Source organism: Bison bison, unplaced genomic scaffold (genome assembly GCF_000754665.1).
Source record: "Bison bison bison isolate TAMUID 2011002044 unplaced genomic scaffold, Bison_UMD1.0 scf7180017864189, whole genome shotgun sequence".
Taxonomy (NCBI): Eukaryota; Metazoa; Chordata; class Mammalia; order Artiodactyla; family Bovidae; genus Bison; species Bison bison.
Window position 1 is genome coordinate 1206679 of NW_011494761.1, and position 27593 is coordinate 1234271.

At 41.2% G+C, this 27593-nt stretch overlaps 1 protein-coding gene and 1 pseudogene across 1 annotated transcript in view; one reads left to right on the forward strand and one right to left on the reverse strand.

Moving 5' to 3' along the window:
• MAN2A1 (mannosidase, alpha, class 2A, member 1) overlaps window positions 1–27593 on the reverse strand; it is a 186751-nt gene that overhangs the window by 118888 nt on the left and 40270 nt on the right. The window contains exon 6 of the mRNA XM_010843792.1: window positions 7294–7421. Within this exon, the coding sequence (XP_010842094.1) occupies window positions 7294–7421 (128 nt within the window). The remainder of the gene's footprint in view (window positions 1–7293; window positions 7422–27593) is intronic.
• LOC104991351 lies at window positions 20975–27591 on the forward strand (annotated as a pseudogene).

Sequence of the window (27593 nt, forward strand, 5' to 3'; positions counted from 1 at the left end):
CTAGCTCACTGCACTAGGGAGGCCTAGACGCAGGAGCACTGCAGCATCCATTAGCTGAACTCCGCTCCTAGATTCTGACCTCTGAATGCCATGCTCTATAATAACCTCAGAGAAACAGCTTATTTCAGGGCTGAGACTGCGAAAGTACAAGATAACCCTAGAACAGAGTATTTGGGGCATAAAGTAAAGAAATGGCCAAAGAGTCATGGAAACGTATTATATAAAAATAAACTGGGAGACAGCTTGAAGGGGCTTCCACTGGCCAAATGTGGGACAACTGGGGCATCAAAATAAAGAACAGTAGCACTGGACTAGAACCCACTGAATAAAATAAAACCCACAAGCTCACAAATACAAAATAAAAAAGAAACCTCTTCCTTTTAGTAAAAAATGCTAACAAATAATTAGGTCTTCCCTGGTGGCTCAGCAGTAAAGAATCGCCTGCTAATGCAGGAGATGTGGGTTTGACCCCGGGGTTAGGAAGATCCCTTGGAGAAGGAAATGGCAACCCACTCCAGTATTCTCTGCTGGGAAATCCCACAGACAGAGGAGCCTGGCAGACTACAGTCCATGGGGTCCCAAGAGTCAGACAAAGCAACTAAACAACAGCAAAACCAATAGTTACGGAAGGAATGGTGGAGTTAGAAACTCATCAACAGATCCTAAAACTAAAGTACTCAAGTTTGATGAGGAATTTTACCTGTTCTCAACGTGTCTCCCACAAAGCGGGTAAACGTAAAGCACAGAGAAGAAATGTAAGCCGTGCCTGGTCACGGACAACGCCACTAGCACGGGAACAGAGAGGCGGCGCGCACTTCCTGATGAGACACACTGAGCCCACAGGAAAGACCCGTGGAGACATCCCAGGAAAATAGACAGACCAGACAGCGTGAGCCGAAGCTAAGGATAAGGGGAACCACTCAAACTGAGAGACGTTTTACAACAGAAGTCTGACTTCCTCAAAAATACCAAGGTTAAGAAACCCAGAGAACGGCTGAGGGAGTGCTCCAGGTTAAGGAGACAAAAAGACGTGACAGCTAGATGCCATACGTGACCCTGGACTGGAAGAGGGAAAACAGCAGCTTTTACTGAATAACATTACTAAGACAAGTGACAAGGTTTGAATATATTGTGAACTAGATTGTGGCATCATTGCTAAAACTCCTGATTTGACATCTTCTGCTTATCTAAGCAAACATCTCTGTTTCTTAGGAAGTAACACTGAAGGGACAAGATGTCTCCCACTTCTTCTCAAATGGTTCAAAAAAACATGCATGTGAATCTAACTACAGTCATCCCTTGGTATCCAAGGGAGATTGCTTCCAGGATGCCTGAAAAAACCAAAATCCTTGGATGTCAAGTTCCTTATATAAAATGGTATTATATTTTCATATAACCTACACACATCCTATTGCATATAGGCATACCTCGGAGATATTGAGGGTTTACTTCCAGACCACTGCCATAAAGAGAATATCACAATAAAATGTTACCCAGTACATATAAAAGTTATGTTTACATAGTCTATTAAGTGTACAAGAGCATTATATCTAAAAAACTGTACATACTTCAGTTAAAAGAAACTATATGTAGAGAAAAGAGAACCCCTGCACTGCTGGTGGGAATGTAAGTTGGTATAGTCACTATAGTAAGCAGTACAGAAAATTCTTGAAAAATTAAAGAGAACTACCATATGACCCAGCGATTCCACACTTGGGAATTAATCTAAAGAAAACAAAAACACTAATTTGAAAAGATACACGGACCCCCACATTCACAGCAGCATTATTTACAGTAGTCAAGATACAGAAGCAACCTAAGTGTCCATAAGTGGATGGGTGGACATACATACATACCCACACATGTACATACACACACACACATACGTGCATGTATACATACAAATACACACAGAACCGTATTCAGGCATATAAAAGAACACTTTTGACAACATTTACCAGGCTGAGGCAATCTGCTCTATGAAGTAAGTCAGACAGAAAAAGACAAACCACGTATGATGTCACTGACACGTAAGCTAGAAAACACATGAACAACAAAACAGAAAAGAGCCACAGACACGGAGAACAAACAGGTGGTTTCCAGAAGGGAGGAGACTGGCAAGAAGAAAGAAATAGGTGAGGGAGATTAAGAGGCACAAACTTCCAGCTGCAAAATAAGCCATGTGATTCCATATTTGAAATGTATGGAAACACAGAGTCACAGTGTTGTGTATCAGGGACATATGTTGTAGATCAATTATACTTCAAAAGCAGCAAACTCAGAGAGATCAGACCTGTGGTCACCAAAGGCAGGAGTAGGACAAGAAGGAACTGAATGAGGGTGGTCACAAGGCACACGCTTCCAGCTACAAGATAAACAAGCACTAGGAATGCGATGCTGCTGCTCAGTTATGCCTGGTCGTTTGCAACCCAAGGGACTGCTGTGCGCCAGGAGCCTCTGTCCTGCGCTCTCTCCCGCGTTTGCTCAAATTCGCGCCCATTGAGTCAGCGATGCTGCCTGACCATCTCATCTCTGCTGCCCCTTCCCTTTTGCTTCCGTCTTTCCCAGGATCAGGCCTTTTCCAGTGAGTCGGCTTCCTTTGCAGCTCAGTTGTAAAGAGCTCGCCTGCAGTGCAGGAGATGCGGGTTCAGTCCCTGGGTCAGGAAGAGCCCCTGGAGAAGGGAATGGCTGCCCCTCCAGGATTCTTGCCTGGGAAATCCCATGGACAGAGGAGCCTGGTGGGCTAGAGTCCATGGGATTGCAAAGAGTTAGACACGACTGAGCGACTTCACTTCTTCATATATTGTCCAGAATAACAAGGGCAGAATAAGCTTACAAACAAAAGTAAAATCCAACATGAAAAGTTACAGTGATGTCTGAGATTTTATCATTACCAGTGATCTTTTTCGATCAAAATCACCTGATACACAGGATAGAGCAACCTAGCTGCAACAAATTAAAGAATCCCTAGGATGTAATGACAGAGAAAAGAGTGAATTTTTAAAAACTGATATGAAAGGAGGTGAAAGCTACACAGAGACTTAGAGGGAAACCCAGCATCCCGCCAGGATTTTCCTTGGTGTAAGTAAATATTTTTAAAAGGGGGTTAAGTGACAAATGTAAGGGAAAATGCATATAAGACAAATCCAAAATTTAAAAAGAGGGCATGTGTGCCAATAAAACCAGGAAAGATTTTGTGTTTTCATGTAAGAATAAGATCGTTGAAATATATAAAAGTAAAAGCAAGAAAAGTTACAGGAAATAATCATTAAAAAGAGTAAAACATACATACCACTTAAGTGATGGCAAATTTAATAGACTTAAAATCAAAACATGAGCAATATGAATAACATAATAAAATTGGATCATTTCAAATACAATATTAGAACTTAAGATGAGTCAGAGAGAACATTACAAAATGCATATTTTAGGCAAAAGATAACCTTAAAAACTCAAATTTAAAGTTTCTAATGGTCGGTTTTATATAATAAAATGTATAAAAACAGAAATTAACAACCAAAGACTAAATAATTTTAAAGTGAAGTGGAGTGAAATGAAGTCACTCAGTCATGTCCGACTCTTTGCAACCCCATGGACTGTAGCCTATCAGGTTCCTCCATCCATGGGATTTTCCAGGCAAGAGTGCTGGAGTGGGGTGCTATTTCCTTCTCCAGAGGATCTTCCCAACCCAGGGATCGAACCTGGGTCTCCCACATTGTAGGCAGATGCTTCATCATCTGAGCCATCAGGGAACTATAATTAGTTATTTTAAATTATTTAAATAATTGTTTATTAATAAATAATTATTAATAAATAATTATTAACTAAAATTATTTAAATAATTATTTTAATTTAAAAAGTATCCCCAAATCAAATGTAAAAACAGTGTCCAAAACAAGCTGCTCCAAACTGTTTAGCAAACAAAACTGAGAACACTACAAGTGTTCTCACTATAGTCAAAGGTACAATAAAGAAATTAATATTCTCAAATGTGTTCATTAAACTCTACTCTTAGGTATACATCCAAAAAAATGAAAACTTTTGCCCTCACAAAAACTTACACAAACGTGCACAGCAGCATTACCCAGAGTAGCTAAAAAGGAGGGCAATCTAAATGCCCATTAGCTGAAGGTGGAAAACAATGGATAAACAAATATGGTATATCCATACAAGAGGATATTATTCAGTCATTAAAAAGGAATAAACCCCTGATACATGCTATGGATACACCATGAAAGCATTATGCCAGGTAAAAAAGCTAGTCCCAAAAGGCCACGTTGTATGATGCCATTCATGTGAGATGTCCAGACCAGTCAAATCTGCGTGTGTGTGTGTGTGTTCCACTAAGGAGACTAGTGGTCACCTGAGCCCAGGACACAGAAGGAAGGAGTCAGAAAGGGGTGTGACTATCAGTGGACCAGAGGGTCCTTTTGGGGATGCTGATAAGGCTCTAACACAGATGGTAGTCACGGCACACAACGCTGTGACACCAAGCACTACTGCGCCCTTTGCCTGGGAGGATCTCACGGCAGCAAAATGATGGTCACTCACGTACAGCAAGGAAAACATCTATGCTGAGCAAATGAAGGCAGACCCAAAGCGGCAGCCCTGAAATCAGTGCAAACGATCTGCAGTGACAGCAACGCAGAGCACTCGGCTGCAGGGAGAAACTCGGGGGGTGAGGGAATGAGGGGACTTTCTAGAATGATGAAAACGGGGTTATGTGGGTATATACATCTGTCAGAACTCCACAGTTACGACTTACATGTTGCACTACATGTAAATTACACATCCATAAAGAAAAAATCTACAAAATCCACTTACTGGAGTCTTTACAAAATTCTCTTAATGGAAAAAGTTCCAATTCCCTGGAAGACTATAAAAAAGCACCTGGAACAGTTCTTTGCTCAAAAAAACAAAAAGTTTTGGGAAAAAGGAATTATAAAGTTGCCTGAAAAACGGCAGAAGGTAGTGGAACAAAATGGTTAATACTTTGTTCAATAAAGTTCCTGATGGGGGGGAAAAAAGTGTCTTTTATTTTTACTTAAAAACTGAAGGAAATTTTTGGCCAACTCAGTATTCAAGAAAAGTGACACTAAGTAGGGGGTCCCTAAGTCCACCCCCCAGACTTCTTTATTTAAGAAAACTTATAGCACCCAACATAAAGTCAAACTTACAGCTATGATTTATTACAGTGAAAAGATACAAAGAAAAATTAGCAGAAACAAAAGGCACACAGGGCAGAGCCCACAGGAACCAGGCCCAGGCTTCTAAGAGCTCTCTCTGCCGGATTACCCAGACGGAGTCAACCACTGCACCAGTGAATGCAGACAACACTGAAAGGCGGCCAGCCAAACCGCTCCCTCGAGACTGTACCCAGGCCTTTCACTGGGCTCTGGGCATGTGGGTACTCACTGTCTAGTTCATAACACGATTCGACTCCCAGAAGGAAAACAAGTGTTTAACATATACTACATTGGGTTTACAAGCAGTTTAAACACAGTGAGTTACTCATCATTGAAGAATTCAACTCCTCAGACACCCACCAAAGAACAACTCTGCAAGCAAGACCTTTCTAAGGATAACATCTGACCTGCCATGCTAACTCTTTTCGGTACAGGTATGTTATCCGCAACTTACTCTACGAGAATCACAATACTAATATGGAAAGAGAAAAAAGTAAAGCAAATGTGTCAAAATGTTAATAATTGGTGAGTGTGATTGGGGGCTTTATGGGAGTTCTTTGTAGTACTCTTAGAATGCTTGTATTTGAAATTATTCCAAAATAAAAAGTCACTATTAATGGGGTGGGAGGGTGTCATTTCTAACAGAATATTTTAAAATATTTTAAAATAATAAAATATAAATAATTTCAATTGCAAATGTATATTTACTATAAACTACAAAACTGTACTGAAAAATATGTGAGCATAATTACACACACGCTGTTTGCCGTTATTTTAGTCATTAAGCCTTTTGTGAGCCCATGGACTGTAGCCTGCCAGACTCCTCTATCCATGGGATTTCCCAGGCAAGAATACTGGAGTCTGCTGCCATTTCCTACTTCAGGGGATCTTCCTGTCCCAGGGATCGAGCCCACATCTCCTGTATTGGCAGGCAGATTTTTTACTACTGAGCCACCAGGGAAGCCCCATTTACCGTGATGCACAATGCAAATATCATATATCGCAAAGATTTCAATTAGTCCCATGTTCTTATGAGTTGTATGAACTGATTTTATCAGTTCAGGATCCTCTTCCCCTTACAGGACCCATTCACCTGGTTCAAGTGGGGCTGACCCTGCCTCAAATCTCTCTTTCCTTGAGACCATTTGCATCAAACTAACCAGGTCTCAGTGATTTCAGCTCCTATAGCTATGGCCACAAAAAACTGACTCGGAAATAACCATCTGACCCAAAGCGGGCCAGTTAGGTAAGGTATTAATTGCAGACTCCTCCTGTTGGGCTAGGAAGACCAGAGTCCTGGCTGTCTCCGGCTATCACACTCCCCAGGAGGAGATGCAAGAGTGAGCAGGCCCAAGAGACAGCACCCAGGCAGCACAGTCCAAGTCCTCTGGGCCCAGTCTGCCCTGGCGCTGCTCCATCTCTGGCAATTAGGTGTTTGCCTTTTATGATCAAGAGTCTTAACTAATATATGATTAAAATTCCAGTGGGATATTTTTAGAAGAAAATACTAAAATTAATAAACAAAATTGATAAAATAGGTGAAACAAGGTAGATGATCCTTAAAGTGACCACATTATACCTGTATAACAGAGTTTATGATCCAAAAGACATAGATCGATGAAAAATAAGTTATTCAATAATAATCAGTCCTAGAAAAATTAATTATTAAAAAAATAAAAGACCCCATCTCACCTCTCCCAAAATGAACTGCCCAAAGTAGTCCACATGAGCTACCAGGGCTTACCTGGGAGCTCAGCTGATAAAAGAATCTGCCTGCAACACAAGAGACCCTGATTCGATTCCTGGGTCGGGAAGACCCCCTGGAGAAGGAACAGGCTACCCACTCCAGTATTTTTGGGCTTCCCTGGTGGCTCAGATAGTAAAGAAACTGCCTGCAACATGGGAGACCTGGGTTCGACCCCTGGATTAGGAAGATCCCCTGGCAGGGGGCATGGCAGCCCACTCCAGTGTTCTTGCCTGGAGAATCCCCATGGACAGAGGAGCCTGGCGGGCCATAGTCCATGGGGTCGCAAAGAGTCGGACGCGACTGAGTGACGAAGCACAGCACAGCACAGTCCGCACGGAAGAGAAAGATACCCATACGTACCTAGATTCTTCTCCAGCCACTGATGTCCTTCAATTAGTTGGTCAATTATGGCAAAATAATGTGCACCAGCTTCATCAGGCATTACCCAGCCACCTGTCACAATTTCAAACTGACCGTTTTCTAGCAAACTAGGGAGAAAATAACATAAGAATTTACATTAACATATATAAAAAAAGTTGAAATTAAAAAGTAAGACATCATAAACATTAGGTATAGCCTTTAAATGTATTTACAGTAATTAAAAAAAAAACAACACAGTGCATGAATTTCCACTTTGGGACACTGGTGATGAAGCATGCATGGCACAGTATCTGAGGTGACCTGTCCTAAAGACAAAGCCACACAGGTGACTCTGGGAGATCTATTTCATAAAGGATATGCTCTCCCACATAGCTTCCTGAAGTCAGCAACCATGTCTCATTTATTTCTGGATCTTGCTGAGCACCTGGCAAAGTGCTTTACTCAGAGTGTATGCTTGAGGAGTGTCTACTGGTGGACAGTCATTTTAAGCACAGCATTTGTTTTATCATACTTACTTTAGTACTTCTGACATTAATAAGTTAATCATGCAAACTATAAAAGTAATGATAATAAAGGTAAATCTAATAGTATCACATGCTTCTGGGAACACAGAAGACATTATAGAGCACCCTGCTCTGGAGTCAGTTATAACACAGGCTATAAAGTTTATCTTTCATTATTGAGTGAAAAGGTCTAACATTATCATCATCTGTTCATTGGGTTCTCCTTTACATAACACCATACAAAGTGTTACATCTTTCTCAGAGAAAGAAAAAAATAATCAACTAATAAAAAATCTGAAAAACTACATGAGGAAGTATAAATGTCAAGAACTTTAGCAAACATCTTAAGTGCTACAGACTTCTGAGTTTGTGACAAGGTGGTTTTGAAAATGCTGTAAAATTTCAGAAGGAAAAGCAGTTTTAATAAGGATAAACATCACTGAACACCTATAACTTAACAGCCAAGTATCAAGCCAAATTTAACTAAAACAGAGCAGAAGCATAAAGAATAATTGTATACAAGGCATATAACACAAGCTGTAGCATTAACAAAACATCTGATTTTTTCAAACACAGAACCAATGACAGAATGGATAAGGACACAATTTCTAAAAGTGAATGAATGAATGATTTCCTTGTGTAAAATGAAAAGGTATTAATTACATCTGTGTCACCATGGGGATCACCAACTAATGCAATCTCCCACGGAGAATATGATGGTTCATTATTGTATTAAAGAAACCCAGTGTCAAATCTCAGATTCTCAGCTTCTCACAGGCCCACATCAGACTTACAAGAAAGAAGATGGGAATTCCTAACAACTGTATCTCTTTAAGAACACAACAAAACCCAAGGCGATTTTGTCCCACTTTTCCTGCCAACAGGACTTCATTTAAGGTTCCTTCTTCCTCTTCTCTTTCTGTTGATTGCCTGCTTTAGCCACACTCTAGAGGCCACGGCAGCCCCAGCCCCTTATACCTATGGCCAGTACTTGGAAGCCTGAGATGTCAGGAAAGATTTGGAGTTTAATCTCTAGCCACCTTAGCTCAGTATTTCAGTAAACAGATCTTTTGGAAAACATCACAAATAAACTGGCCAAAACAAATTCTGTGCTTCTCCTGAACAGAGAATAGAAACTATAAAGTAACTAATCTGAATACTATTAAGATTAAATGGGAAAAAAAAAATCACTCAATGGAATTTTTCACCTATTTCTGCCAGTTTTATTTTGCTACATATTTCCTGTCCCATAAGCATAAATAGGCTCCAAGAAACAGCCAAGCCAGCAAATAATCATGCATATTAAATTTCTTCAACTCCATTTGTAAATACTTTACCCTTTCCCTCCCCATGACGCCTAAGATACTACTGAGATTAGAGACTGAATTCTCATCTGTACACAGTGGTTAAAGACTATCCCATCTGTAACACAGGGGAGGCGTGAAAGCCCCTGCTCATTTAACTGCTTTTCATAATTTTCTTAGCTATTTTCTCCTGTCTTTCCTTTCTCAGATCAAATAAACCCACCCACAGAAGCCTCCAGGATACCCATCCTTCCTTGTCCTACCAACCGCTACAATATCAGCTCCAGGACAGAAGGGACCAGGACGTGCTGCTTTGTTCACTTCTCCAGGCCAGCACCGAGAAACTTACGTGGCATATAATGGGCACTCTGTTGCTAGATGAATAGGGAATCCATGAATGAGATTCTCAGTTTAAAATCAGTATTAACATAAAGCTTTTGACTGGCTGCAGTGCAAAGACATAGGCAAATAAATTGGACAGGGAAGGTCAGCTAAAAAGGGGTGAATAATGTAGGTATGAAGTGACACGATCTGGAATGTGGCTTATGTATAAGAAATGAACGAGGAAGGAGAAAGAGGAGACGCTTGAGGAAGCATCAGCGGGAATCAAGAAACGCCTGAAATAAGAGCGAGCACTAAAGCACGTCTGACACGGGATTGGATTCCAGGTGTCTCAGAGACTGGTGCTGCTCACACAGTGCAGCTCAGCTGAGAAGGGAGTCATTTTACAATTTACAATGTGATACATATAAATTTGGATAAGGCTATTTGATGTGACAATGAGGCAGTCAAAAGAAACTAACAAAAAAGAAAACTAAGTTTAGGGGAAAAGGCCAATATACAGATTACATCTTGAAGAAACGGCACAAAGAGGAAATAGAAAAGGATAGGGAATTTGGAGAAAACAGTCAAAGGAGAGTTAAGGAACAAGTAGAAGGAAAGTGTAAGAGGAAACTGAGGCAATAAGAAATGTTAGAGATAAAAATAAATCTGCAACTATATCCTGAAACCACCTAGGAGAGAGTCATCAAGAGCAACCCGCACCTCTGCTTGGTAAAAGGCATTTTTACAGCTTAAAAAGCTACCATATAACTGCAACTTAGAAACAGACACATCAGTGGGTCAGAATATAAAGTTGAGAAATAAATTTTACAAATATTTATATTATTAAAATAGCTATTAAAGTACTGGGGAAGCATGGATTACAGTTGGTTTTTCAAATCTTCAGAGTGATTTGAAACAAGCTCGTAAGAAAGCCAAGATGCTCTGTCATGGAAGACAAACAGCTGACATGTGCAGTGGCTCAAACAGATTTTTAACAAAAACTACATGAGGCAGTCACAAGAGGCATAAGTGGTGTCATAACAGCAAGCCAGGAAGAACACAGGTTTTAGCTTTTCTCAGCACAGTTTCTCTAACCCGTAGAACAGAATGGGAGAGGATAGACAGCATGATTTAAGACGGACACCTGGCCAGATAACCAGGTTAGTGAGCACTATTTCACTCTCTAGCCCACACACAGGAATGCTGAGAACCGGATTATAAACCAGACAGTCTCACAGGCAGGAAGGTCAGGCTTAATAAAATATACTCACTGTGTTAAGCAAAACTGCCACTTGACCAGTTTAAAAAAAAGACCCATGAACACATAAAAATTGCAGCAGTGCACAAACTTGCCATGTACCCCTGATTTCTAGGACATATGCAATAAGCGCTTAGGAAGCATCTGAGGAATGACAAAACAAAACGGTCCAAATAAACATGCAGACACCGACCTAATGAAGCACAGCAGCCGTCAGCATCGTGTAGTGACGGGGACAAAACGCGGTCCTGACAGTCTCGCAGAAGCAACACTCCAGGAACTAACCAGGAAAAATATTTATAAGCAACAGCAGAAAGGCCAGGCTATCCTACAAAAAGCACCGTATTTAAACTGCCATTGTTACGAGACAAAATGAAGTTAAGACAGACTGCAAGCTGTACATTGGACACTTTCATAATTTTTTAAAATCAAGTAACGGGAAACAGAGAAGAAGCTACTTAGAGCAAATACAGGTGTTCCCAAGTAATATTTCCATTCACTTAGCACTCAACAAGCATGAATTGAGCCATTTCCCTGCAACTGTCAGGGCAGTACAGCAATAAGGACCTACTGTACGGCACAGGGAAACACATATCTCACAATAACCTGAAATGAAGAAGAATCTGAAAAAGCATATACGTATTCATATACAAATATACGCGTACCTGAATCACTGCTATGTACCTGGAACTAACACAACACTGCAAATCAACGACACTCCAGTAAGAGGTGCTTTCTGAAAAACAAGCAAGCAAGCTCCGTACACTGCTTTTAGGAGAGCGATGCCTACTGTGCTAATGATAAACTTAAAGGATGAAGAAACTGTAAACAAAGTTACCCAGATCTAACTCCCCAGTAACAACCACTATTATCACTTTGAAAAAAAAAACAAGGAAATGCACAATCAAAAATGCTGCGCTCATCTCATAGGGTCTTATTGTTTAATTTCTGCCAAGACACTCTCTGGTTTCTGGTTAATTTTTTGCATGAATGCCCTTCCTAACATTTCCTAATAAACAAGAGATCTAGAAACAAATGAAAAGACAAGGAAAGAGACGGAGAGAAAGGAGTACGTACATGCAGCAAGTCCAGAAAATAGGAAGCCAGGCACTAACTTTCACAATTAACAACACCCTTATTTTACTTTTTGAAATAGCTGATCTGTAAGCCACTATGCACTTCTCTGTTTCTACAATTTCTCTGCTTGAAAGCTTGATATAAAAAGCTTTAGAAGATACTGATCAAAAGTAAGCTGAGCATCTCTGTCAAGCTCACTGTGCTGTGAAGAGTGAATCTACTCGCCAAGCACAGGAAGCGGCAAGCCCTTTTCTCTGAGAGTCCCTCTCCCCCGTGTAGACACATCACACATTCAGACTTTGGTCACACACAGAAGGACAGACGTCAAGAGCTTTCTTCCCCAAACGGGGAAACTGTTACAGATAACTTAGTAGCAAACAATGCATCATTTTGCCAGCATCAAAGAATCACAAATTAATTTCACATGACAAAAAGAGTTGAATTTGTAATCATACATCTAGGGAAATATGAAATAACACATGATGATACACAAGGATTCATTCTTAAATAAAAAACTAGTTAAATGGAAAATTTAAAAAGATGGAGGCTCCCAATGAATCAATTAATAATTTAAAAACATTTGCTCATCAGATTTATATGCCTTTCATGAGAAGTATTTAATAAGAGAGTAAAAATAAGTTTTCTCTTAAAACTCCTTAGATAATAAATCGGGAAACTCACCGTATTCTTCTGAGTATTGTCGATGCCCACCTTTAGAGGATATATGAGGGGCAAACAGCCAGTGAGTCATCTGTCCTCATCTCCTCCTCACTTCACTCCAACCATATCCTCTCTCTGAGTTTGCAGTCTATGCTCTCTCTGTCTGGAGGATCCTCTCCCAATATTTGCCTCACTGGCTCGTAATGCATCCATTAGGAGCCTCTCTGGCCAACACACACTCCACCCAAACCCCACCTAAATTGTTATCTTGCATAAAACCCAAAAGTTTTCTTCATGGCACTTTTCACAAAATTTAATAACACATTTTCATGTTCACGGTCTTTGTCCCCCAGCAGACTACCAGCTCACAAAGGCAGGAATCATATCTGTTTTGCTAACCATTTAAATCTCGGTGTTCCTATTAGAAAAGAATACCAACAACCCCAAAGAAATGCAAACAAAAAATATGAAGCAGATATTTCAGAAATAACTAGCTGCTAAAAATGAAAAGAAGTTTAATGTCACTCATAAGGAAATGCAAATTAAAACTTCAATGGGATCAAAAAGTTGTACAACACACTGTGATGTCAAGGATGTTTAGAAAAAGGTACTGTTACTTAAGACTAGCAATAACTATCAAATTTTAAAATGCATATATACTTTTATCTATGCTCATTAAAATGAAGTCAGAAAATAGATAAAAATAAACAAAAGCACTGTACAGTCAGCCCTACATATCTGCAGGCTCTGTGTCCGCACACTGAACCAACTTCTGAAGGAAAATTTTAAAAAGAAAAAGCTTCCAGGAAGTCCCAAAAGCAAAATTGAATTTGCCGCACACTAGCCACTATTTACACAGCACTGACATTACACTGACAACTATTAACACTTCATGGCAAATAGACGGGGAAACAGTGGAAACAGTGTCAGACTTTATTTTTCTGGGCTCCAAATTCACTGCAGATGGTCATTGCAGCCATGAAATTAAAAGACGCTTACTCCTTGGAAGGAAAGTTATGACCAACCTAGACAGAATATTAAGAAGCAGAGACATTACTTTGACAAGAAAGATCCATCTAGTCAAGGCTATGGTTTTTTCCAGTGGTCATGTATGGATGTGAAAGTTGGACTGTGAAGAAGGCTGAGCGCCGAAGAATTGATGCTTTTGAACTGTGGTGTTGGAGAAGACTCTTGAGAGTCCCTTGGACTGCAAGGAGATCCAACCAGTCCATTCTAAAGGAGATCAGCCCTGGGTGTTCACTGGAAGGACTGATGTTGAAGCTGAAACTCCAGTACTTTGGCCACCTGATACGAAGAGCTGACTCATTTGAAAAGACCCTGATGCTGGGAAAAATTGAGGGCCAGGAGGAGAAGGGGACGACAGAGGATGAGATGGTTGGATGGCATCACCAACTCAATGGACATGGGTTTGGGTGGACTCTGGGAGTTGGTGATGGACAGGGAGGCCTGGCGTGCTATGGTTCAAGGGGCTGCAAAAAGTTGGACACGACTGAGCGACTGAACTGAACTGAACTGATCAACATAACATTTACATTGTATTAAATATTATAAGTAATCTGGAGATGGTTTCAAGTATGCAGGAGAAATGTGTGTAGGTTAAATGCAAATATTACTCAATTTCATGTAAGGATTTTGGTATCCGAGGCAGGCTCTGCAACCAATCCTCTGAGGATTATCAAGGGTCGACTGTATACACTAAATATAAAGATATACTCCATGCATTCACAAGAGACCGTAAAAGAAAATATAGGGCCATTAATCAGGAGAAGTTAAATTAAGGCCCACTCATAACAAAGACTTTTATACAGTCTTTAAAAAAGAAAGATTCCTGAAAGATTCTCTGAGATAAATTAAGTTTAAAAAGCATGGTACAAAACTCATTAGGATGGCTATTATAAAAAAAAAGAAAAGAAAAACAGGAAACAGGTGTTGATAAGAAATGCAGAGAAGCTGGAAACCTCCAGCACTACTAGTGGCGACATGAAGTGACGCAGCTTGTGCGGGGACCTGTGTGGGGGCTCTGTGAACACTTAAACTTAGAACTGTCACAGGACCCAGCAATTCCACTTCTGGGTATACACACAGAAGAACGAAAGGAAGGACTCAAACTGGCATTTACATACTCATGCTCATAGCAGCATTTTTGCCCAAAGGTAGAAACAATCCAAACGCCCACTGATGGACGAATGAACAAACAAAACACAGCATATTCATGCAACGGAACACGATGCAGCCCTGGAAAAGGAGGGAAATGACACATGCTTCAATATGAATGAACCTCAAACACATTATGATAACTGAAATAAGGCAGACACAAAAAAACAAGCACTGTATGATTTCACCTGCAGGGTGAAACTGACAGAGACAGAGGCAGAATGGTGATTGCCAGGCCAGACTGAAGGGGTCTGGGGAGTTACTGTGTAACAGGTGCAGCATTTCAATCTAAGATGATGAAAAAGTTCTGGAGATGGGCGATGGGTATGTTGCAAAACAATGTGAATATATGTAATGCCAGCGAATGTCACACAGAGAAACATTAAAATGATAAATTTTGGGTTATATACATTACACTACAATAAAAAAGATGCACTCAAAAAAAGCACAATGTGCGTGGCATGCTGTCATTTGCATAATGCATAAGAACGTGTCTTTGCATATATGTACATGAACGTATCTTTTCCTATTTCTGTATAAATTATATATATCTGATCACAATAGCTGCCTCCTGTGAAGTTAGATGACAAAGAAACAGGAGTCGTCAGCACCTTACCTTTCACTGTGTACCCTTCATATGTTCAGACTTATGTTAAAATATGAATTAAACTGTTCTCTAAACTATAAATGCCATACTACCCTGATTTCTTTTAAGCACTAAAAACAAACAAAACTATAGCATAAAATAGTCATGAAATTTCATTTAAGAATATTTATCATATTAGATGGTTTAACTAATAGCTTCTGTAAAATTTCAATAAGATATACTTTAAATATTTCATTGTATAATAAATAGTATTTCATTTTCTCATTTTTTAAAAATAAAAGCAATAAAATTCTCATTCAAATAAATCAGAAAATACATGAAGTTGAAGAATAAAATTGAAAATTTCACTCTTAATGTCCTTCTATAAAGACATAAAGGGTTATGGTAGACATAGTTTTTAACCAGTTTATTTTACTTAATACTATACTTTGGCCACCTCATGCGAAGAGTAGACTCATTGGAAAAGACTCTGATGCTGGGAGGGATTGGGGGCAGGAGGAGAAGGGGACGACAGAGGATGAGATGGCTGAATGGCATCACTGACTCGATGGACGTGAGTCTCAGTGAACTCCGGGAGTTGGTGATGGACAGGGAGGCCCAGCGTGCCACGATTCACGGGGTCACAAAGAGTCGGACACGACTGAGCAACTGATCTGATCTGATCTACCATAAACATCTTTCCATGTCAATAAATAGACATATATCATTATGTTATGGCTGACCATTTTTGCTAAAGTATTTATAATTGAGATATAGCAACACATAATATACATGTGTTCAGTTTGATGTATTTTGACAACTGTTTATACCCGTTACTGCCCAAAATTGTACCTGTTACTACCGAAAATAAGACATAAGCTATTCAGAGATGTCCCTTCTGCCCTTTTCCAATCAATTCCCCCCAACAATAACAACCAGAAAGTGACATCCTTACCTTGCAATTCCTATCCCAACAGATGAGCTACTCTCAGACGTCACAAAGCAGAGTCGTACAATGTGCTTTGCTATCAGGACTCTTTTGCTAACATGTTTGTTAGATTCATCCATATTTCTGTATATTTCAGTAACATTACTTTTCATGGCCGAGTGATAATTCATTGTTTAAATACGGCACAAAATTTTAATTCATTATTCTGTTGATGGATATTTGAACTATTTCCAGTTTGAAGTCATTATAAAAGATTCTGCTATGAAAATGTCTATGTAAGTCTTTTTTGTGAACATGTTTTTATTTTTCTTGGATAAATTCCTAGGAGGGAGCCCCCAAGAACTAGACTTACCTGGTCCCAGCCCTCACGGCAGGGGAGGGAAGACAATGGAATGAAAACTGTATCACAGTAAAGCAGGTTCCTTCTATGGGAACAAGAAGGTCTTGGAAAGTTGATGAATACTTAACTTTGGAAAACTCAGGCAGCCTTTCAGGAAGTAATTTCTCATTTTATATTCCCACTAGCAGTGTCAGAGAGCTACAGTCACCGCACCCTTCCCAAGCCCTGGAGCTTTCAGTCCTTCTGTGTCCCCTTTCAGGGGCTCTAGATAGCACCTGGAAGCAGTTTTAATCTGCACCTCCCTGAGCACTGCACTGTGCTCAGCCCTGCACACACACCCTCCCCTGCTCTGCTGCAGCCTAATAAACTTCTTTCAGGCGTCTGAACAGGCCACGTTCTTCCGAATCCCTGGCCCATAATCACAATTCTCCTCTCATAACCTGGAATCCTTTCCCCACCCTCTGCTATTGGCTATTCTAATAGCTTTCCAATTTCAACTTGAATACCACTTGCTTCAGGAAGCTTTCCAAGACCCCCTTGTTTCCATAGAAGGAAAGACTTTATTGTGATACTGTGTTAATTACATTGTTTTCCCTTCCCTGCCCTGAGGGCTGGGACCAGGTATCTCTAATTCACTTCTTGTATCCCTGGAGTCTAGCACAGTAAATACTTGCTGAATAGACGAAGGAGAAAATAAGGGAAGGCTTCAGAGCTGAGGCAATATTTCAGTTGAGTCTTAAAGAATAAACAGCATTGAGATTATCCGATGCACAAAAGGAAAAAAAAAATTCTCAGCTAAACTCATGAGCAAATTCCTAAGAAGGAGAGAATAACTGTGACTGAGGACATCCACGTGGTTCAGTGGGGCTTAAAGAGGTGTGTGAGGGGAGAAGTGATGGAGGGAAGGGCAGACAGGTGAGCGGGAACCGGGCCAAGCAAGGATGTGCCCAGTGGAGGGGCCACACTGGGCCTGCGGACGCTGGATGTCACTGAGGCATCTGAAGCCAAGAAGACACGGGCAGGCTCATACACCGGGACCCGAGGCACACTCCTGACCCCCTCTGTCTGGTCTCCCCAGAAGGAGAATGAGGAAAATGCAGGATCTCAGCATGCAGGAATGACCTAGGACCAGCTGAATGAATACATAGCACTGTTGAGAATATGCCTTCTACACTGAGTAGAGTAACCACTCAGTGTTAGGTGTTACTCTTACCCTTGACTAGGGAAGAAGAAAGTGAGGTTGGAACTTTAGCCTGCACACTTGGAAATTAAAACAGCGGTGTGGAATCACCCGCAGACTGAAGAGGAGAAGCAGCAGCTGCACACGGGTGAGAGCTGGAATGTGTAGGAAGGGGCAGAGGAGGGAGTCACGAAGGGGAAGAAAAAGCATGTTCAGCCATACACGCCTGGGGCCAGGAGAAGAGCTCTGGGCCACAGAAGACCAAAAAAGGAAAGAATTTCAAGGCGAATGGAGTGGTCAGTGTCAACACTGCTAAGAAATCCCCTAGGAGGACTGAAGAGTACCCACAGACAGAGCAGCTCATCAGCGCTCCAGGCTTTTGCCCCTATCTGATGCAGCGGAAGCCAGTGATGAACTGAATGAGAGGGGGAGAGCCAGGACTGGAGGGCGGGCGCCGGGATGGAGTACGTACTTTCTGAAATAAACCTACACCTCTGCTTCACTACTAGAATCAAAGTCATCTGAGACACCGGGCACTGCTTTGACTCCTTTGATGAAACGCTATGTATCTTTAGGCTCTAAATTCGATCCAAACCTGCAATTTACTCTGAACATCACAAGACACACTGTAACTTCTCATTGCTCTGCAAATTTTATAGCAGCCTTTCGTTAAATACCATAAAATCTGACCTGTATAAAATGTATAATAAATTAGCTAGTGTAAGAACTTTAAAGGTTATTTTTCCTAGTGAACTCAAGATATAGAATGTATGTAAGTTTGCAATATGTTTGCAATTGTATTATTTAAGAAAGCAACCTCAAACATTCCTCTGATTTCAATAAGCAGAGATAGTTATTAGGACAGGGTGGAAGGTTTACTAAACTATAAACCTAGGAAAAAAAGATGTAAGGGAATGGTAGAAGGATGAAAGACTGCAGACCTGGCAAAGCAATGTAACCCAGAAGCCTGGTCAAGACAATATCTAACACATACATTTGGAGCCTTGTTTCATATCAGAGGTCCACACAGAGAAGCTGGTCAAGATACTGGCAAACACATAAACTGTTCTAGGTTCCAACAGTTCAATGGGCTTCTTACTTCAACACTGGTCTCAGTAGCAGAAGCAAATGCTATGTAAAAACCCCTTCAATATCTCAGAGCCCAGAGGGAAAATGAATATGTAATATGCTGGGTGACAGTCAAAGGAAATGCTAAGGCTAATAACGTTTCAGCTGTTTGAATAAGGGTCTACATTTCTATGTATTATAAATATCACATAGTATTTAAACTGAATTTAGCTAAAAATATTCAAATATGAAGTTTAAAAAGTAAAAAGAATGTTAACATACCAGTTATTTTCAAAATAAAACAAGAGTAGACAGAAAATGGGCTGATGATAACAAGGCAGTTTCTGTTAAATCCACTGTCTATGTGTTACAAGTAGGAACCATGACTATACTTGATTGAGTCACATAAAATAAAGAAGGTAGATGTTGTCTGCATGAATCTCCTTTTAGTTAACTAGATTTTTCATTTTAAAAAGCTTATAGAGCTGAATACTGCTACCACAGGGGGAAGAATCAAACAAGTCATTGCTAGCATAGATTATGAAGATCACTTGAGCTATGTTTCTGTTAAATTCCCATAATCAATTGGTATTCTTCAGGGACAATAAAAGCTTACAGAGAACTCTGCTAGAATTAACAGGTTCTTCTCTGCAACAGCTAGCTTGCAAATTTAGCTACAGACATTTAATCCATAGATTCATCTTCAAAAAGGGAAAAACAAACCATTGCATAACCATTACACTAGCAGTCAAAACAAAATTCTATCAGTAATGTCACTAGATGTTAATAATGTTATAGATGTCAGTAATGTTAATAGTATAAGCTCAGAATTTAAAAAAATGGGAACAAACGTATGTGTCTTTTTTTTTTCCTTTCTGGAACCCTGCTCTCCAACAAAGGATTTGAGGAGAAATATTTCAGCTAAAACATCTACTTCTGCTTCATTGACTATGATAAAGCCTTTGACTGTGTAGATCACCACAAACTGTGGAAAACTCTTAACAAGATGGGACCTTGTTAAGACCACCTGACCTGCCTCCTGAGAAACCTGTATAAAGGTCAAGAAGCAACAGTTAGAACCGGACACGGAACAACGGACTAGTTCAAAAGTGGGAAAGGAGTATGCCAAGGCTGTATGTTGTCACCCTGCTTATTTAACGTCTATGCAGAGCACATCAAGTGAAATGCTGGGCTGGAGGAAGCACAAGCTGGAATCAAGATAGCTGGGAGAAATATCAATAACCTTAGATATGCAGATGACACCACCCTTACGGCAGAAAGTGAAGAAGAACTAAGGAGCCTCTTGATGAAAGTGAAGGAGAGTGAAACAGCTTTCTTAAAACTCAACGTTCAAAAAACAAAGATAATGGCATCCGGTCCCATCACTTCTTGGCAAATAGATGGAGAAAATGTGGAAACAGTGTCAGATTTCATTTTCTTGGGACTCCAAAATCACTGTGGATGGTGACTGCAGCCACAGAATCAAAAGACACTTGCTTCTTGGAAGAACAGCTATGACAAATCTCGACAGTGTATTAAAAAGCAGAAATATCACTTTGCCAACAAAGGTCCGTCTAGTCAAAGCTATGGTTTTTCCAGCTGTCATGTATGGACGTGAGAGTTGGACTATAAAGAAAGCTGAGCACCAAAGAACTGATGCTTTCAAACTGTGGTGCTGGAGAAGACTCTTGAGAGTCCCTTGGACTGCAAAGAGGTGAAACCAGTCAATCCTAAAGGAAATCAACCCTGAATATTCACTGAAAGGACTGGTTCTGAAGCTGAAGCTCCAATACTTTGGCCACCTGATTCAAAAAGCCAACTCTGGAAAAGACTCTGATGCTGGGAAAGTTTGAGGACAAGAGGAGAAGGAGTGACAGAGGGTGCGGGGGTCAGATAGCATCACTGACTCAGTGGACACGAGCTTGAGAAAACTCAGGAGATGCTGAAGGCCAGGGAAGCCTGGTGTGCTGCAGTTTCTGGGGTCATAAAGAGCAGGGACAGCTGAGTGACTGAATAACAACAACATGCTGCTGCTGAGTCGCTTCAGTCGTGTCCGACTCTGTGTGACCCCAGAGACGGCAGCCCACCAGGCTCCCCCGTCCCTGGCATTCTCCAGGCAAGAACACTGGAGTGGGCTGCCATTTCCTTCTCCAATGCATGAAAGTGAAAAATGCAAGTGAAGTCACTCAGTCGTGTCCGACTCTTAGTGACCCCATGGACTGCAGCCTACCAGGCTCCTCCATCCATGGGATTTTCCAGGCAAGAGTACTGGAGTGGGGTGCCATTGCCTTCTCCAAACAACAACATATCAGCTAGCTTTCTTCCCCACAAGCAACACTGACTGACTCTGAATGGGGAATGTATTCGGGAGGCTGTCGTGGGCACACAGGACTGAGGGCAAGCTACAAGTCCAGGCTAAACAGAGGACTGGAAACAATGAGAAGGCATGCCACAGGCACAACAGGGGCTCTGCCACAGGGCAGGAAGCCTCTTGTGAACGCACCAGTGCTCCAAGGGATGATCCCAACCTCCCCTCCGTCCTGTTCCCTTCCTTTCAGCTGTCTACCTTCACGTCACTCTCCAAGGACTGAAAATCCTGGGAAATAATATACTGACTGGCTGAGCTCAGATAACAGCTGACCTGTCTGACCTGGGGCAGGAAAATCAAAGATGTGACTTCTGTATTTGGAGACCATTTCCTAAAAGGAAACCAGGTGAATGAGATGCAAGCAGCATCCGGTCAGAAAAGGAAGGGATGTGATTGAAGTCACACTCTCTGTTTTGAAACAAATTCCAGGTGTGGATACATGTTATTCCTCATGGGATGGGTTTAAAAAAAGAAGAGAAAATGTCTGGACACATAAACAACAATATAAAGAATCCAGAACTAAAGGGTAATTAAAAAGCATAGTTAAAACCATGCATTTGAAGCCAGAAAAGAACAGGCTCTACATGACCAATAACTGAATGTGAAGTGGGAAGAAAAAACCTTGAAAAAAATCACATAAAATACAGTAAATATAACAAAAAAATTAAAAAGCATATGCCAAAGAGAGACCAGAAACAACTAGATAACTGAATTATAAGGAAATGAAATAAAACTAATTAGTAAGAGCAAAACAGATAAGATGAAAAGTATTTGAACTGATAGATGAAAAATTTAGTAATAAGTTATACATACCCAGATATATGGCAAAAGAAAACAATAATACAGTTACAGATGATTTAGGAAAAAATATCATATTAACAAAATAACACATAAAAATGTGAATGCTGGTTAAGAGCAGTGCTAAAAGGCAAATACAGAGAGAGAAATACTTCTTGTTCAAGTAAATCAACTGGCCCATTTAGCATTCGTTAAAAAAAAGGCAGAAGGAATTAAATAAAAACAGAAAAGTCAAGAGTAAATATCAGTACAATGCAAAAAGTTTTTTAGGAAACAAGTGGGGGTACAAAAACCAACGAAACTAGTAAGAGCTTCAGCCAATCTAATCAAGATAAAAAAATAATCAGGTCCCACCAAATAATAAGGAAAAAAACCTACAGATGGAATAAAATCTTAAAATCTGCACAATCTAAGTAAAACGCTATAAAATAATAATTTAAGAAACTATAAGCATTATTTATATTCAAGGAGCAACATAAGACCTAGACAGACAGAAAAATTTGTCTTTAAACTTAGTTAAAAAAAAACTTACATATCTGACAAGCACCAATTCCATAGAGCATTACAGGGCAGTTCTTAATTTTTGAAAAGTTGCAAACCAGTGGATAGCTTGATTTTAATTAAGGATGTGTATGTGTGCATGTTAATATAAATTAGCTGCTAACATTTCAACTTAAAAAGTCAATACATGTTATGTAGTGTCTTGGAATCCCAGCTTGCCGTGACTGACCGGAAGACTGTGCTGACAACCATCTCCTGTGGCCAACCGTCTCCTGTGGCCACACACTGCAAGCGAGGAAGAGGGGGTCGGCCTCTGGGTGCCACAGTTACTCCTGGTGAGTGCAGGACTCTCAGAGCCTACAGCCCTCACTTCTGACATCTTCTAACCACTCTTGTAAGCATTTTAAGGATGCTATCAGGGAAGAAAAAATGTCTGATAGATAATAATGGAAAGTTAATTCTCCCGAAAATACCTTTAAACATTTAGCTCAATACCTCTCAAAATCTTCCCCCTCTTTTTTGGGGGATCGAGTAGGAAGAATTAATCCCAAAGCTCTCTGGGAAAATGAAGCAGTCACTCATTAAAAGAACTTTTCAATAAAGAAAAATAAAGGAAGATTTAAACTGTCTGTTAATGAAACACCTCATAAGCTTGCAACAATTACAGTTACACGGAAAAGTCTATGAAAGAGGTCAGGGCCTCCGGACTTCTCTGGGGCCAGCAGCCGCCCAAGCAGGGGCCCGGGGCCGCGGGCTCAGCCGACTACCATGGGCTCTGTGTCCCACGAGCAGTTCGCAGGTGGCTGCGCTAAGGCGCCGGAGGACGCGGCCCGCGCGGCAGAGGAGCCGCAGCTGCTGCACGGTGCGGGCATCTGTAAGTGGTTCAACGTGCGCATGGGGTTCGGCTTCCTGTCCATGACCGCCAGCGCAGGGGTCGCCCTCGACCCCCCGGTGGATGTCTTTGTGCACCAGAGTAAGCTGCACAGGGAGGGCTTCCGGAGCCTGAAGGAGGGGGAGGCCGTGGAGTTCACCTTTAAGAAGTCCGCCAAGGGCCTGGAATCTATCCGAGTCACCGGCCCTGGGGGGGTGTTCTGTATTGGGAGTGAAAGGCGGCCTAAAGGGAAGAATATGCAGAAACGCAGATCAAAGGGAGCCAGGTGCTACAACTGTGCAGGTCTAGACCATCACGCCAAGGAATGCAAACTGCCACCGCAGCCCAAGAAGTGCCATTTCTGCCAGAGCATCAACCATATGGTAGCCTCATGCCCACTGAAGGCCCAGCAAGCTCCCAGCTCCCAGGGAAAGCCAGCCTACTTTCGGGAGGAGGAAGAAGAGATCCATAGCTCTGCCATGCTCCCAGAGGCCCAGAATTGAAGCCACAGTGGGTGGGGGCTATCGTTTTGTGATTAGAAAGCTTTGAGGAGCAGGCATCAATCGGCAGAGTGGAGAAAGTGGGGACAGGGTGGGTAGGGGGCAGCTGGCACTGCCATATATCTGAGGCTGGAGTCCACAGCATCACCCCCTCTTCCCTCTTGGTGGGAAGAAGGGGTGAGGCAAAGAAACTCCAATTAGCTCTTTCCAAATGCATATGAGGGCTTTGAGGGTTAACCCTCCCTGCATGCTTCATCTGAGTCTCCACCCCCAGAATCTCCAGCTTTTGAAAGTGGCCTGGGTAGGGAAGTTGTTTTACTCTTAAAGAAGATTGTGGAATAATATTTCCCATATCAGAGTGTAAAGATTAAGAGGAGAACAGATTGATGGACCCAACCAACAAGCCACTACATTCCATGGGAGGAAACATCTCAGGGGGGCGGCAGGGTTTTCCTCGTCTTCTCTCCTCATAACCCCCTCTTGGGACAGAATGCTAAGAACTGTCCCAAGTAATGGGTTATGATGACAGGTAAAGGGGTAATTGAGGGAACAGCTGCAAACTTGCTGCTTCTAAGCTCACTCTCACCCGATTCTGGGCCAACTCAATTTTATTTATTTGCTGCCTTGGCTGACTGTACCTTGGGTCCCACTTTCTCCAGGATGCCAACTGCACTAGTGTGCAAATGACATATCTTGTGCATTTTAACTTTTTTTTTTTCATAATATAAATATTCTGGTTTTGTATTTTTGTGTATTTTAATCGAAGACCCTCATTCCTGCACTGTGTTCTCAGGTACGTGAGCAATCTCAGGGATAAGTCAGCAGCAGCTCCGGGTCTGCACAGCAGGAATGCTTTTTGTTGCTGTATCATCAGAGAGAACAACTATTTGGAGTGTATAGCCTATTGAACTACCTCATTTTTGCCAATTACAGCTGGCTCTTCTGCCATGGTGTCCTCCTGAAACCCCTTCAGCGTTTCATGAGAGACTAGGTTTTAACTGGGTTGCCCCATGACTTGGTCTCCTTCCTACTGAAAGATTGGAAATTGTTCTGAACAGGAAAACATGGTGCAGAGAAGTTAGGAGAGGCTGGGCCAGGTAAGAAGTGCAGAGAGGGGAAGCCAAGATTAGGCAAAGGTCGTCTGTATGTGTGGCAAAGGATTCCTGTTCCAGATCTATAATCCTAGGGCACAGGACTCGCTTTATATACCAGATCCATCCTCCACCTGACTGGGCTAGGCCGACCCTGCACAACAGGGTGTGTGTGTTTTTATAAGAAATGGAAGTTGGTAAGGAGAGGTTTTTAAGAACAATGCCTCTGTACCCATCTTGAGCTGCCCAGGGATGAATATGTGAAGCAAGGACAAGATCTTTAACGATTCTGGGCTTTTCCTTCTTGGCTTCTGGAGAGACCATCAGCAATGGCTTCTTTGTGGTTCCCAGAGCCAGGGTCCTACTCTGCTGCAGCAGTGATTAGTATTATGGCAGCTAAAGGAGAAAGGGCGGTGGGGGCAGCGGGTTCGTTTACAAGCTGTGAGATCCCTGCAGACCTACCTCACTGTGTTGTCACGGGGCAAATGCAATAGAACGCATTGGGTGATGTGTGTCTGATCCTTGTCTCCCCCAGCTGCTGCCCCCCTCTAGTTATTATATTTGTCTGGGCTTTGTAGGACTTCACAAGTAGCTGATTTGGTGATTGCTAGGTGGCCTAGTTTGTGTAAATATAATGTGTTGGTCTTCTCCATGTTCTTTTGGGGTTTTATTGTTTACAAACTTCTTTTTATATTGAGAAAAATAGCCAAAGCATCTTTGACAAAATGTTCTGCACCAGGCAAAGAGATCTGAAACATAAGCTTGGGGGCCCCTCTTGAAGTTGGGGGGGGTCTTGAACTACACTTTCTTTTGTGTTCCCCTTCCTCTATTTCCTATTTCAAACAAGATCTGTCCTGAAAACTAGATTCCTATTCCCTCTTCTTTCCACCTTTGTGCCCCCCGAAATAGACCATATACCTATACATTTAATTTGTGGGGTATCTGTGATTAAGTGATTTGTGCAAAAATCCTGAAAAGGCTAAGATTGCTCCATCCCTCGTTCCCAATTTCGAGTCCTGTCCATTCCTTGATGTGATTCATGCTAAACGGACTGATGTATTTGGTTGGATTAAGACCAACTCCAAGGGTAGAGAGGAGCAATGAAGGGGGCCTTCCATGTAGAAGGTGGGGCTGGGAGACCACGAAAGGAAAGACGAATGTATATCCAAGTCACTCAGGAACTTTTATGCAGGTGCGAGAAACTTATGTCAAAGTAGCCACAAGATTGTTTAATAGCAGACAGACGAATGTAACTCCATGCTTACTGCTAGAAACCAAAGCTTTGTATGAAATCTTGAATTTAATGGGGAGGGAGGGAGGGTAGAAAAGCATGTACCCATCTGTTCTTTTCCTCATCCCTTCTCATTCCTGAACTGCAGGAGACATAGCCCCTTGGGCTTTGGCGACCCCATCTGGGCAGTGTTTATTTGATGGCTGATTTTACTGTGCCAGGTACTTCCTTTCCCATTTGCTATCATTTTGTAACACACACGCTGACCCTTTTCCCTTTCCTTTGTTTTCCTTGGGAATATACAATGAATAAAAACTTATTGGTACTGAAAAAAAAAAAAAAAGAAAGAGGTCAGAAAGCCCAGAAATCAATGCTTATTTAAATACAATAAAGATGGCACTTCAAGTCAGTGGAAAGAAAGAATGTGTAAGGGAAGAGCTTATGGGGCTGAGGCTGGCCTGGACGGTAAGCAGTGTGGCATGTCCAGCTGGGTGACCCCATCTGTACAATCAAGACACTCACTGGACTCACTGCCCAGGATTACTGCAAAGATTATCAGTTATCATTTGTAAGGTACTTAACACAGGAAGTGATACAGTAAGTGGTGCACATGTGACACTAAATAAGTAAAAAAAGTAGTTTATGCTAAGACAAACCTTAAACTCCCGGAAGCAGGGCGGGTGGCGGGAGCAGGGAGACAGCAGAGCAAAAGCCCCCATCACACCACATTAAAGAGTAAACCGGAAGGTTTATAAAAGGGAGCAGTAAAAACACTAAAGAGGCGGGGGAAAGATCTCCTCTTAGGCTAAGACTTGGGTATGACAGAAAAGCCAATATCAAGAAAACAGATTAATACATTAGACTACATAAAAACTTTTGAAGTCTATGTGTCAAACACTAAGAATTAAGAAGAAATTTAAAGCTTCAGAAAAAATAAGGATTCATATGTGTGCATAAGCACTCTTAGAAATCAGTAAGCAAAGTACAGGATCAAGCAGTTCACAGAAAGTTCTGCCTGCATACATGAGAAAACATGTAACACTATCACTAATCAAAATTTTATCACTAAGCAAATTTTCCAATACTTAAATTGATATGTTTTAGAAAAAAATTACATTGCAAATATGCAGAGAATTTCATCTGCTAATATGCAGAGAAATTGGTACATTTCTAAATGAAGAACACACTGAAACCACCTTTACAGGGATCACTTCGATTTATATGCTTCAAAAAAGTCTTTAAAACATTAAGCCCCTTTGACATAGTAATTCCATTGCAAGGACAAAGCTGGAACGTAAGAATTTCAATGGAGAAGTTTCAGGTCACTTTTTCAGAAATGAACCAGAATCAAGGTAATAAAAGGATATGGAGAAATATTTTAAGTTTCATTTATAAAGCTAAGAATTTTCACCTTCTGAAAAGTCAACACATGTTTCACTGCAAAATTAATGTATTTAATATTACCTAATTTCAAAAAGCAATAGTTTTAAACAAC